This window comes from Vigna radiata, chromosome 7 (genome assembly GCF_000741045.1).
Source record: "Vigna radiata var. radiata cultivar VC1973A chromosome 7, Vradiata_ver6, whole genome shotgun sequence".
Classification (NCBI taxonomy): domain Eukaryota; kingdom Viridiplantae; phylum Streptophyta; class Magnoliopsida; order Fabales; family Fabaceae; genus Vigna; species Vigna radiata.
The window spans coordinates 4,157,792-4,171,020 of record NC_028357.1 but is presented as its reverse complement, the minus strand read 5'-3'; the positions used below and the strand labels follow the sequence as shown (position 1 = coordinate 4,171,020).

General features: G+C 32.5%; 1 protein-coding gene across 1 annotated transcript; it reads left to right on the top strand.

Moving 5' to 3' along the window:
- The first annotated feature begins 2,650 nt into the window (after positions 1-2,650).
- On the top strand, positions 2,651-13,125 carry LOC106769054 (ycf3-interacting protein 1, chloroplastic). The gene is made up of 6 exons (XM_014654513.2): positions 2,651-3,008; positions 3,092-3,136; positions 3,654-3,767; positions 4,626-4,706; positions 11,108-11,275; positions 12,887-13,125. The coding sequence occupies exons 1-6, from the start codon at positions 2,742-2,744 to the stop codon at positions 12,974-12,976; spliced, it is 765 nt and encodes a 254-aa protein (XP_014509999.1). The 5' UTR covers positions 2,651-2,741; the 3' UTR covers positions 12,977-13,125.
- The last annotated feature ends 104 nt before the right edge of the window (positions 13,126-13,229 follow it).

Below are 13,229 nucleotides of genomic sequence, written 5' to 3'. Positions count from 1 at the left end.
ATCAGAAATGGTCATGTTTTATCTTTTTGGCACAACTTTTGATAATCTGATTAATGTTTCTTTTTGTCTTTTTCTCAACATTCATTTTGGTGCTTATGAACGTTTGTAGTGATTTTCCTGCACAGGACAGAGAAGTATGTAGTAAGTATGTTTACTTCTTTTTGCTTTGATCTTTTAAGTGTTTTAATCATTAGTTTAAGTTTCTGTGTTACTTAATGTTTTGTGTCTTATTAGATTTGTTAGCGTTTTGCTTAATGGTTTTGTGATTTGTTTTGACATAGGTATTATGTCTTAGTTTTCTAGAGGAAGAACATTTTGTGACTGTTTTTCCTATTACCTATTGTTGATCTGATTGAGTTTTTTGTGTACGACTAGTTCATGAGATATAATGTTTTTTGTTTTTGAACATTGAAAATTTATTGTCTTTAAATGGTTTCTCAAAATAATAAAGTGCTTTTGACTTTTTAACGTTAGGTAGCATTTTGCAATTAAGCTCTTTTCTATAAGGATACCAAGCGTGGATTGATACTTCATCATTATAAAAGGTATTAATTAAGCTCATGGTATCATTTAGTCAAGTAAACGCTTTTTCTGTTTTTGTCTTTTTCTAGACGGATAACGTTTAGCTTATTTAAGCTTTCTTTTGTGTTTTGTTTTCATGTATTTTAAAATGTTTTTGTCAGAGACATTGTCTCGACCTATTCTATTTTTGAGAGCTTTATTGAATACCTTTTTCAGGTATGATAAACATCAAGGGTTTAGCTTCACCTTTCTCAAGCATTTTAGGTACAACATCATTTAGCCATGTGTCTGGGTGTTTTGACCTAGATGTTTTTCTATTTCCTAAGAACCTAAGTGTTTTCCTAAGTTTTTCTATGTTTGGGATTTTGGTTCTAGGTTTTATGTTTTTATCCTAATTTGTTTTTCTTCAATTGGTGCGTCAAGTTTTCTTTTTGTGCTTTTCTTCTGAGCTCCTTAGATTAGTTTTTCTATGTTCAATCTTTTTTCTTAGATGATGGATATGTTATTTTTGGCTTATCGTTTTGTCCTAGTGTTTTACACCTTTTTGTTTTCTTTTTTATTTTTTGTGATTTTGTTTATTCTTTCTGATTTATGGTTTCCTAACTTAGTGTTTTTCTAGGGTATTCTATCCTAGGGTTGATCTTTGGGGTTTTCTTTCCTAGTTTTTATTATTCAATGTTATTCTTTAGTGTTTTGATTTTCTGATTTGAGGCTTTCTACCCAGTGTGTCTGATGTTCGTTTTCTATCCTTGTCTTAAGTGTTTCTGAACTAGGTCGTTTGCTATGTGTGTTTCTATCCTTGGCTTAAGTGTTTCTGAACTGACTGATTTGCTAAGTGTCTTTCTATCCTTGGCCTAAGTGTTTCTAAACTGATTGGTTTGCTAAGTGTTTTACTTGCTTAGGGATAGTTTTCCATACAGAGAGACTTCTTCATTTTATGTTATTTACTTAAACTTCCAAACCAAGGTTTCTATTAGTCGAGCTTGTCTTGTAGCGAGCTTGTCGTTTCCTGACATTCACCATTCTTGATATTTTTAGACGATTACAATATCATTGTGATATATAGTCTAGTTGATCTTTACCCACTCCTAATTTTTATAGACGGTTCTAGTATTATTGTGATACATCGTCTAGTTAAATTTCACCCACTCCTAATTATGAAGTATTCTTCATCGCCTCCAACCATTATCTTATACCTATCCTTCAATCCAACTCATCGTGCTCCTCCCTCACATTCAATCTCTTCTTCTCCCCCTAATAATTCTTCCTTCCACCAATACCTTTTTGATGCAAAATAGAACACAACATAAAATTTGTTCTATAAGAAAAACAAAGAGAAAGGAATAACAACAACATAATTCCACTTAGAGGAGATCTGATTTCATAAACTCCAATTGCAAGTCTTCGATGCCATTGTCAGACCCATCACAAGTTGTCTTAAGCGTCAAAGCTTTCGCCATTGGACAATTTAAGTACCATTCTCCAATAATCCTAATTAGACCATTTATTAGGGTAAACAAACCGTAAACCCTAAAATGGTGGCAATTGCACTACAATTATAAAAACTGACACTAATTCGTTAAACTTTGTCATATTACTACCCTTTTAAAGTCGTTATTAGATAAAAAAGAATCTCACTAAGCATTTTAACAAATTTTTATACTTAATTGAAATAGAAAACAAAGTGAAAAGAAACTTTTTAACCAAACTTAAGATAAAAAAAAAGTAATAAAGCTATATAAAATATTTTATTAGTTATTTTTAACCTTTGTTAACTTTTCCATTTTAGAAATGGTTAATATTAATTTATGAACAATTTATTCAATAAAATGTTATAATATTTCTTTACTAAATTAAACACCGGTTTTACTTAAAATCTTATCTATATTAATATATATGATTTTCATCTTCAATTTTAAATTAAAATTTATTTTAAAATCTTTATTTTCAATAATTAAAAACATTCTCACGTCAAAATGTAAATGATTTATCATAAATATAATATTTAAATATTAAAAATATTCATTGCTACAACCTTTAATTACATAAAATAAGTATTTAGCCCACAAGCGTATTATCAAAAGAAAAAGTTTAGAAAGTGTTGTAATATTTTAATACGGTGTATTTCAAAGGAATTTGCTGCAGCGTTACCACAGCCAGAAAAACAAAATCTAAGGAACAACAACAGAACACAACAGAACACTACAGATGATAGGATAATGGCATGGTCACTCACACTGCCACCACCTCCTTCCCTTCCCACCTTCCACCACCACACCACCCACTTTCTCTTTTCCCATCGAGTACCCTTCACCAGGCTCCGCCACCGCCCAATCCTTTCCCTTGTTCCCTCTGCAGGGGACAAAGACTCCGACCTGCGTGTCTCTTCTCTTCAGGATCAGCAACGCGATGACGAGGACGAGGACGATGACAACGAAGAAGAGCCAACCCCTCAAGACCTTCAATATATTGCCCAAATCAAAAGGGTATCTCTATTTTTCTAAATTTTGTATGTTCGTTTAGTTGTTTTCTGTCCGGTTTCTTATAGTATCTTCCTGCTCACCTCAAGGTTTTGGAGCTTCTCAAGAAAAACCGGGACATGCTCTTCGGTGAGGTACCTTCTTTTTTATTAATTTCCTTTTGCTTTACTCATCAGTACTGTGTTTTATGATAAGGGTAATCATGGTGTCTTATGATAAGATATTGATTCTTGTGAGATAGAGGGGATACTGGTAGTGTACAGGGAGAGAAATAATTGTCAAGTGTAAATGTTGGAGTGGAAATAACACTTAGTGCTTGTTAAGGCAGGTACTGAGGATTTCCTTATCCTTAAATTTTTTATTTAAGCTTCATTCTTAAAGGGATATTGAAAAGTGAAAGGTGGTGATTTAAAATTGTTGTACGACCATTTCTGTGTCTAGATTTCAGATGGGATGGAGAAGCAGAAATATGAAGTGTGTTCGTTGCTTTGGTGGGTGGCGGAAAGGCCAGAAATTATCCAAAGATTTAAAAAATGAACTTATTTCTTTTNCTTTTTATACNCTATTTTTTCTTGCTATGCCATTGCGTTTCCCTATGACATAGTCTTTGCCTATGAAGATCCAGTGAGTCTTTTTCTATCCTGTTTCCAGGTCAAATTAACCGTAATGATTGAGGACCCCAGAGNAGTTGAGAGAAGAAGATTACTTGGTATTGAATATTCTGAAGGCCCAACAAGAGAAGATCTAGTTGAGACTTTGGAAGAAGTGAGTTTTTCTTCTATAATTTTGATTTTTAGAACTGTGCTTGAAATGCTGAAAGCTATAGAAATTCTTCAAATCTTGTTTTGACTGAACATCTAGTTTTTTTATAGGGTACTGATGTCTGGCTTTTCAAAACTTACTAGGATCCAACCTCTTTAGAATTAAGTATAATGTACTATACATGGGATAGACGGAGGATACTACATTATATTGTATATGTAGCCTTATTTAATAAATGTAAATACTATAACTATCTAAAGAAATATGCCCTCAATTGTCCCCTATTTCTTTACCTTTTCAGCATTTAGGCACACACACACGAATAAACCCTTGCAAACACATGAGCTAGGTAATGCTCTTATTTGATTTGGTCATATTAGTTATTTTCTGGTTTGTGGAGTGGTATGTGTGTGTGGTTTTCATGGATTATTAATTATATTACGGTGACATGTCTGGACGTTTCTGCCAACAATTACAGTTGGTCCGTTCATGTCATCTCCGTGAAGTTCTCATGGGATGCAGTGCTGTACATTTTAAAGTATTTGAAAGGAATCCCATGTCATGGGATTCTTTTTGAAGACAATCAGCACAACAGAGTAGGATATTCTAATGCAAACTGGGCTGAGTGTCATGTACATTTGTTATCAACCTTTTTACTATTTTGTATTAAAATAAAGTACTGCCAGAGTCATTAACCGTTCATGTCTTTTGCTAATTTTTAGCAGCCTGTTATATGTTTCTAAACCCAAAATGTTAAGGATGAGAGAGTAACCAGCATTTATTTTCTGCGATGATATCTTGTGTAATTATCTAAGTGAATAACTGATTTCAGGAAAAAAATAACGCCTTTGCATTTACTAGGTCAATGAAGGAAAGATTCCAAAGAATAGAGCTGCTCTCCAGATGCTTGCTGAGGAATTGGCTTCATGGCCTAATATAGAGGTATGATTGAATTTGATCATTTGATGATCTTTGCTTCATCTTGCATATGTCTTGAATATGATTGGATTTGAATTTGAATATTTGATTACTTTTTGTTTATACTTCATAGAGTTTGATCATTACGTATCCATTTCCTTGTGTTGTTTGTTTAATGGGTATTTTTATATATTTTTATTGACAGGTGGAATGGATTAAAAAAGTAGTTAGATTTTAAGATAGATTTGAACCCTAATCCAATGGGAAAAGGCTCTTCATATACAACCTTTGGTTCTATATTGCTTCATATCAATTTTAGTATTTACCTTACTTGAGAGTCTTGGTTGTTTTAGGGAAATTTTGTCACTCCTTCTTGGTAATGCACAAATCACATAGGTACTAAGAAATGGGAAATTCAAGATGCAAATAAAGAATTTAGAAATTGAGAGTTACAAACTAAGTGGAATCAATGAGGGTATATAGGTACTAAGAAATGGGAAATTCAAGATGCAAATAAAGAATTTAGAAGTTGAGAGTTACAAACTAAGTGGACTCAATGCGGATATATACTTGGAGGTTTGTCTAAACAAATATCCCAATAATAGGCAGCACAATAGGCCAAACAAACAAGAAATCTCGTTAGGATAAGCTCTAAACCATGACTCTGATACCATGTTAAAACCGACTTATAAGGTGAGGTTTGACTCCGAGTTCTAGATAGTAGTGACTTTGGATTCTGGAAGATGCAGATAAAGTATTATCTGTCTTAGAAGAATTTGTTAGGAACAAGACTATAAAAGGAAAGAAAAATAAACTACACAAGAATTTAATATAGTTCAACATACCATGTTTATGCCTATGTCCATGAGTATACTAGGAAATATTTTTATTTCATTGTGTTTCAAGCTTTACATAAAGTTGCTTATATAGAAAAATGGAGAACATCTTACAATACTAAACGATGTAGAACTAAATTAAGCTTCACAATACTAACTATTCTCCTACTTAGAGTTTCATTTACATTATCACATAGTGTAGTTGCTTTCAACATCAATTATTCTTGAAGGCCAGTTGAGGCAATATAAAGCTTCAACTTATTTGTTGTTACAGTCTTGGTCAATATATCAACTGGATTCTCTACATCTGGAATGTTCAACAAAGACAAGTCTCTATCATTTATCATGTTTTTGATAAAATGATACTTCAATTCAATGTGCAAGCATCTAGAATGACGAATTGAATTTTTAGCAAGATATATAACATTGATTGTCACTGAACATTGGAGAGTCATCTTGCTCTTTCCCTAATTCTTTCAGAAGGTTCTTCAACCATATCATCTCTGCTTATGAGATAGCTGCATACTCAATTTTAGTAGTTGAGAGAGAGAGTCTTCCCAAGTCCGTAATAGAAAACCCTTGTAAAGTGAGATTACTTCTTCTCAAAGACAAATACATCTTTGAAGTGCTCTGTGAATATCTCAATATCAACTTCACACCTTCCCAATGCTCCTTTTCAGGAGTTGGTAAAAACCTACTCAACTCCCACTGCATGTGATATGTCAAGTTTGGTGCAAACCATAGTATACATCAAGCTCCCTATACATTGACACTTTAGACATGTAACTTTCTTCTTCATCTGTCTGAGAAGATTGCCCTTTTGAAAACTTTAAATGAGTTACCAAAGGTGTATTCTTGGTTTTAGCATTTCCAACATTAAATTTGCAAAGTAATTTCATAATATCTTTATATCTATCCCGGGAGATTCTCATGCCAAGAATTTGTTTGGTTGGACCAAGTTCTTTCATTTCAAAATTTTCTGACAATTGTTTTTTCAACTTGTTAATTTCTGCCATATTAGTTCCAACAATCAACATGTCGTCAATATATAAAGCAAGAATGATATAGCTGTCAACATATTTCTTCACATAACAACAATGATCTTCTTCACATCTTTTAAATCTCGAGTTTCTCATAAACTCATTAACCTTCTTGTACCATTGTCTTGGTGCTTGTTTTAATCCATGCAAGCTTGTACGAAGCTTGCATACAAGATTCTCTTTGTCTTGTGTTTCAAAAGCTTTTGTTTGTGCCATAAAAATTTCCTCCTTAAGATTCCAATGTAAGAATGCAATTTGGCCATCTAACTACTCTAGATGAAGATTTCTGCAGCTACTATACTCAAGATAACTTTGATGATAGTCATCTTAACAACTAGAGAGAAAATTTATGTGAAGCCAATTCCCTATTTCTGTTGGAACCCTTCCACTACGAGTCTAACCTTATATCTTTTATTGCCATTTGGTAATTCTTTTAATCTATGAACCCACCTGTTTTGCAAAACCTTTTATCTTTCTTGTAGCTTGGTTTAAGACCATGTTTTATTCTTCTGAAGAGACCCTATCTCATCTTTCATCGCTAGCAACCACTTAATATATTCATCTCTGTGCATCAGTCAACAACTAGTGTAATGAAGGACAATACCTTTGTGGTGCTATGGTCGTTCTACTAGATCTTCTAATCATGACAACTAGTGTAATGAACGAGAATACCTTTGTCTTTTGTTGACTACATCTGAAATTTCTTCAAATGATTCTTGCTCTGGTTGTTTATTTTCATTTATAAATTCTACAGTTCTATCTTTATATAACACATTTACATTAAAACTAGCATTTCTACTTCTGATAATTTTCTTATTTTGGTCATTCCAAAACCTGTAGCCACACATGTTAGATCCATAACCAATGAAATAACATCGTTTTGCTTTAGGGTCTAGTTTATTTCTACTATTAGAGTCTAATAAAATATATGAAGCACAACCAAATACTTTGGTAATTGATAATCTAAAGGAACTGATGGTCCTCTATTTATAAGATAGGTTGTTGTATTTATTGCGTATGCTTAAAATATCTTGGGTAGTCTTGACAAGATTCTCATACATCTCACTCTCTCATTTAAGGTTTTGTTCATTCTTTTTGCCACATCATTTTGTTTTGGTGTTCCTGAAGCTGTCTTGATCATTTTGATTTCATTTTCTGAACAAACCTCCTTGAATTCACTACTGTGATATTCTCCACCATTATCAAATTTCAAACAATTAACCACCTTTTTTCAACCTTTTAAACACAAAAAAACACATCAAATTTATTTTTAAGAAAATAGACTCATTCATTTCTAGTAGAGTCATCAATGAAAGTTACGTAATATTGTAAACCACGAAGGGATTTCATTGGAGTTGACCCCCAAACATTTGTATGCACTAGTTCTAGTCTTTCAACTTTAGACGTCTTACTTTTTGAAATTTGATAATGGTGGAGAATATGACAGTAGTGAATTCTAGGAGTTTTCTTCAAAGAATGAGATCAGAATGATCAAGACAGTTTCAGGAACATCAGAACAAAATGGTGTGGCAAAAAGAATGAAGAAAACCTTAAATGAGAGAGCAGGATGTATGAGAATCTAGTGAGGACTACCCAAGGTATTTTGGGCAGACGCAATAAACACCACAATCTATCTTATAAATGGAGGACCATTAGTTCCTTTAGATTATCAGTTACTTGAAGAGGTATGTTTTGGAAATAAGGTAAATCTTTCATACCTAGAAGGTTTTGGTTGCGCTTCATATATTTATTAGACTCTAATAGTAGAAATAAATTGGATCTTGAGGCAAAACGATGTCATTTCATTGGTTATGGATTTGACATGTGTGGCTACAAGTTTTGGGATGACCATAATTATCAAAAGTAGAAATGTGAGTTTTAATGGAAACATGTTCTATAAACACAGGACTGTTGTAAATGCAAATAAATAGCCAGAGCAAGTATCATTAGAAGAAATTTAAGAAAGTGATGTAGTCCACAAATGGCAAATAATAATAGTAAAAACTCCTGAAGTCATGATTGGAAGATTTAGCAGCACAACTATAGCACCACAATAGTATTCTCCTTCATTAAACTAGTTGTTGATTGATGCTGGTGAGCCAGATCATTTTATTGAGGTTATGCATGGTATTGAAAATAGTAAAATTAGGTATTGGATTATTCTCCCTTGTGTCTAAAACACACATAGGGTAATATATTTATGATGAAGAATTATACAAGTATATATGGCAACTAAATATGGTAAATAGAAGATATTATTAATAAAAATATCTACCAATATCAAAAGTCTACGTTTTCTTAATTAACCTAAAATGTAATATATCTAACTTCTATGTTTTCCTAAGTTAGGCAAGACCGTCTTCAAACCTAAAACCTAAAACGCATTCAGGGGACAACTATGTTAGGCAAGACCGTCTTCAAACTCTGAGTGGAGGAGTTTGAAAATTTGAAGGAGAAAGTGGTAGATCAACTCGGCAGAAATGGAGAGTCGCTGCCTGCCAGCCGAGTTGTGGAGAAGAGTTTGAAATCATTGACAGATGATTTTGAGAGTTTTGTGTGCGTCACCGAGTAGTCGAAGGACTTATCGAAGCTCATAGTTGAAGACTTTGATCGGGTTATGGAGGCGCACAGGCAGCGAAGATTTTAGCCACTAGTTCAAGTGCTTCAGGAAAAGTTTCACTTGAAGGGGAGAAGTTCGGAACACTCAAGGTCTAGACAATCCTGGGAGCAGAGGTCGAGAATAAGGAGAAGAGGTCTGGGAAAAGAGGTCAACCAAATCTAAAAGATAGAAGGGCCATAAGGAAAATGAAGAAGTCAAATATGATTGAAAGAAGCAAGCCCGGTGTGGGATGATGCACATGGAAAGCCAAAATAAAGGATGAAAAATTTAAGTTTATGGGAGAGTTTTGTTAGGATAAACTTAAATTTCAGGGATTCATTAAAATCTTAATTTATTAGTTTTGGGTTTAGTAATATTTGGTTTGATTTTGATAGAGATAAAATAGATATAGGTAGTTTTGATTTTCCTTTTATTTAGGAGATTGATATTCTATTGTCGGTTTTTATTATTTGTATTTGGTCTAAGGTCCTATTTGCACTTATTTAAAGGTTGCCAAGGTTTAATGAAAAATTACTCCAATGAATTTAAGAGTCAAATTATTCGTGTGAGTCACTTTCTTTTACAGAAGGTGGGTGTCTAGGGAAAAAATAAACGAATTTGATAGAAGGAACATTTGGTGAAACTGAGTGAAGAAGTTGGTTCATCCACAAAAAGGGTTTTATAATCTTTGTTATTTGTTTGTTGTCTATTGTCAGTTTTGCAACAAAGGTTTTCACCTTTTATATATTTTTAATTTGGTATCCTTAATATTATTTTCTTTTTAGCATTTCTATTCTGGTTCTTATCAACCACTTGAATGAGAACGTATTATTTTTTCCTTAATGGGTGCTAATTTTTCTATGGAATTGGGTTGATTTTTTATTGTGTTTTGTGGACCACTCATCCACCATGATATATGCATCTTTCCAACACTTAGTTTATGCTTTGTTCTTAACTCTGAACTTTCAGTAACTTTTAATATTGTGGGTCTCGTCACTAAGAAGTGAAATTTTCCTTAGTATCATGACATTTTCCTTACGTTTGTAATTCTGGAAACATTTTTCCATTTCTTTCACTTAGCTTGAATTCTGTGATTTAGATATCTCTATTTCCCTATCACTATATTTTTAAAATTGAATACATTGTTTGTGTATTATTGTCCCGTGTCTTTTTTATCTTCTTTTTTTCTAACATGAATTTTGTCAGTGGTAATACAACCTTTTCTTTTCATTTGTTGCAGTTCTATTTTGTCTTGAACACAAATTTCTCTTGTGAATAAAATGAAAGCAGAGAATTAAATGTATTTATCTCCATGTTAATTTGTAACCAGTCCATTCTTTATGAAGTTTTAATTTGTATGCTTGCACTATCCTTTGCAAAGGGTCAGCGTGTTTGTGATATCTTCTTATTACTCTTTTACTGTCCTATGTTAAATATCGAAGCATGCTTGAACCATCCTTGGCAAAGGTTGCGTGTTTGTGATTTCATTTTACTCTGTTCCTGGCCTAGTGTTGAATATCAATGTATGCTTGCACTATCCTTTGTCAAGGGAATTGTGAGTGTGTCTGTGATCTTTTTTGGACTATGTTCCTAGCGTAATGGTGAATGTCAAGTACATGTTAATTGCCATGGAATTCTCATAAATTATTGATATAGTAAACAAATGCTTTCTGGCTACCTTGCTGCTTCTCTTATATATGTTTGATTTTGATTTTTGAGGTTGAATTACTTAGAGGTCATATACTTATGTAATAATGCCTAATTGAAACTTCTAAGTTTGTCACTTTTTCCTGAATTAATTGTTTAGTACCATGTATTCATCTCCTCTGATAAAATTTACTATATTCAAACCATCAGATATATGCATTTACTGACTGTGATGAACTATTTCATTGAAGCTGATCATTTTTACAATTATTTCTATTTTTCTTTTATTTTTTAAATTTAAAGGATGAAGCACCAAAGAAAAAGCGCGGCAAATCTCTCTATGCCAAAGCCACTGACACTGGAATTGATCCTGAAGTGGCCGCAAAGAAACTGAACCTTGATTGGGATTCAGCTGCTGCTGAAATTGAAGAGGTGAATGTCGAAGATGACACAGAAGTGCCTCCAGCAGTGGTCAGTTCCTAATCGGCCTTAGAGATTCTCTTATTTCTCTTGTTTGGTTTGGTTAAGCAACAATGTTTCTTTCTCTTTGAATTAGGATGCCAATAATAATAATAATAATAATAATTTATAATTAAGGAATTTGGGGCAACCATATGCTTATAGTCAAAAGTGTATGTACAAAAGATATAAAGAGTATCTTCACTGTCATCCAATACATAAATAAGAAACAAACGAGTCCATATTTTGATCTTAATTTCAAAAAACATGAACTGACTTTAATATGTATTAATTATCAATTCTCTTTTATACTTAATTTGTTGTGAAACTTATTAATGAGATGCACAATCATTGTTTTTTTACAAGTGATGCATTTATTGACCTATTAACGATACTTAGCGGTGGAAAAAATATTTATTTTGAATTATGTGCAGTATCATTAAATATTGGCACAACTTAAAAATTTTAATTTTATTGGTATTTTTGGAATAAAATTTAAATTTTGACATTATTATTTAAGTTAACTAGCTTACCTACTTTTGTTGGTTTTGATGACTTAGTTATTTTTGTTTCTTATATAAGGCATCGAAGTTTTGTAAACATGTTATGCTTTGTAATAAGTATCTTAAAGGTGATACCCAGTATGGTTTCTGATTGGTTGGCAACTTAAATTTAGTTAGTCTGGATAAAAATTGTAATCTAAACTTATATGAATGTACCTCCATAATTTTTCTATAAAAACAATTTACTTTTTAAGGTGTTTATGGTTCGGTAACCTATGAACTGAATCAACCCAAGAACTCCTTGATCCAAAGTTTGTTGTTCAAGTATAATCTAGCCCACTGATGTCCCTTGGTTCGGGCAATAGGTTTTTAATTCTAAATTTTAGAACTCAATTACAAGGCAGTTTATTTTTTAAATTATAATCTAATTTATTTATTTAATAATAATTTACAATTTTAAAAGAAGTTTTTTTTTATACCTTTTCGACCAATAAACTTGATCTGACCTAATCCATTATTGGTCAATTTGGCTTGGTCTGAATTTGATGGGAAATCATGCAAATCGGACCCATTCCCTAGCAATGTATTTGTATTCATTTGGGTAAGCGGTTTAGTAAAATCCGACCCAAACTGATTTGAGCACCATGCCATTGTTGTGTTAGAATTACATGATTTAAAATCACATATGGTTGGTTAGATTTAAAGAGCCTGCAATTTGATTAGTTTTAGTCTTTATTACTCATTCATTTGCTGATGTCTCTTGTAATAATGTAGTTAGTATAAATATTTAGTTGTGTCTTGTTTTACACCAAAGTCTCCTCTGATTCTATATTATATTAGTTGTTTAGTGATTCACCCAAATGGATTTGAAAGTCAAACTTGGGTCAGAGAAGCCAATAAACATATGCCTTATATTTTGGATCTGTGACACGAGTTATTTATTTGCTACGATAGTTTTTGCTCCTTTTCTTTTAGTATAAACCAGTTTTTATAATAATGGCTAAGATAGTTTTTGCTCCTTTTCTTTTAGTATAAACCAGTTTTTAGATATCTATTACTGTTGTTATTATTGATGGTCAACTCTAGGAGCTTTCAACTGAAAATGTTCTTCCTCCTGCAGGGTTATGGAGCACTATACTTGGTTTCGGCTTTCCCTATTATTATAGGTGTTTCAGTAGTTCTGATTTTGTTTTACAATTCCCTACAGTAGGAGTTGTTATTCCACTCAAATTCAGTGTATAATGAAATGAGCAAGTAAATCTCAATGTTCACTGTTTGTTAGCATAATTATATTGAAAAGCAAATTTACCATTGATAGTTTACTTATCCTACTTAGTAAATGCACGTTGATATTAATTATTCCCTGTGGTTGTTGACTAGGTTCTTTTGTGTACATGACTCACCCATGGTTTCTTTCTTTCTATTGTGAGAGGCCAGCACGTTAAGATTATGATTTACTGGGA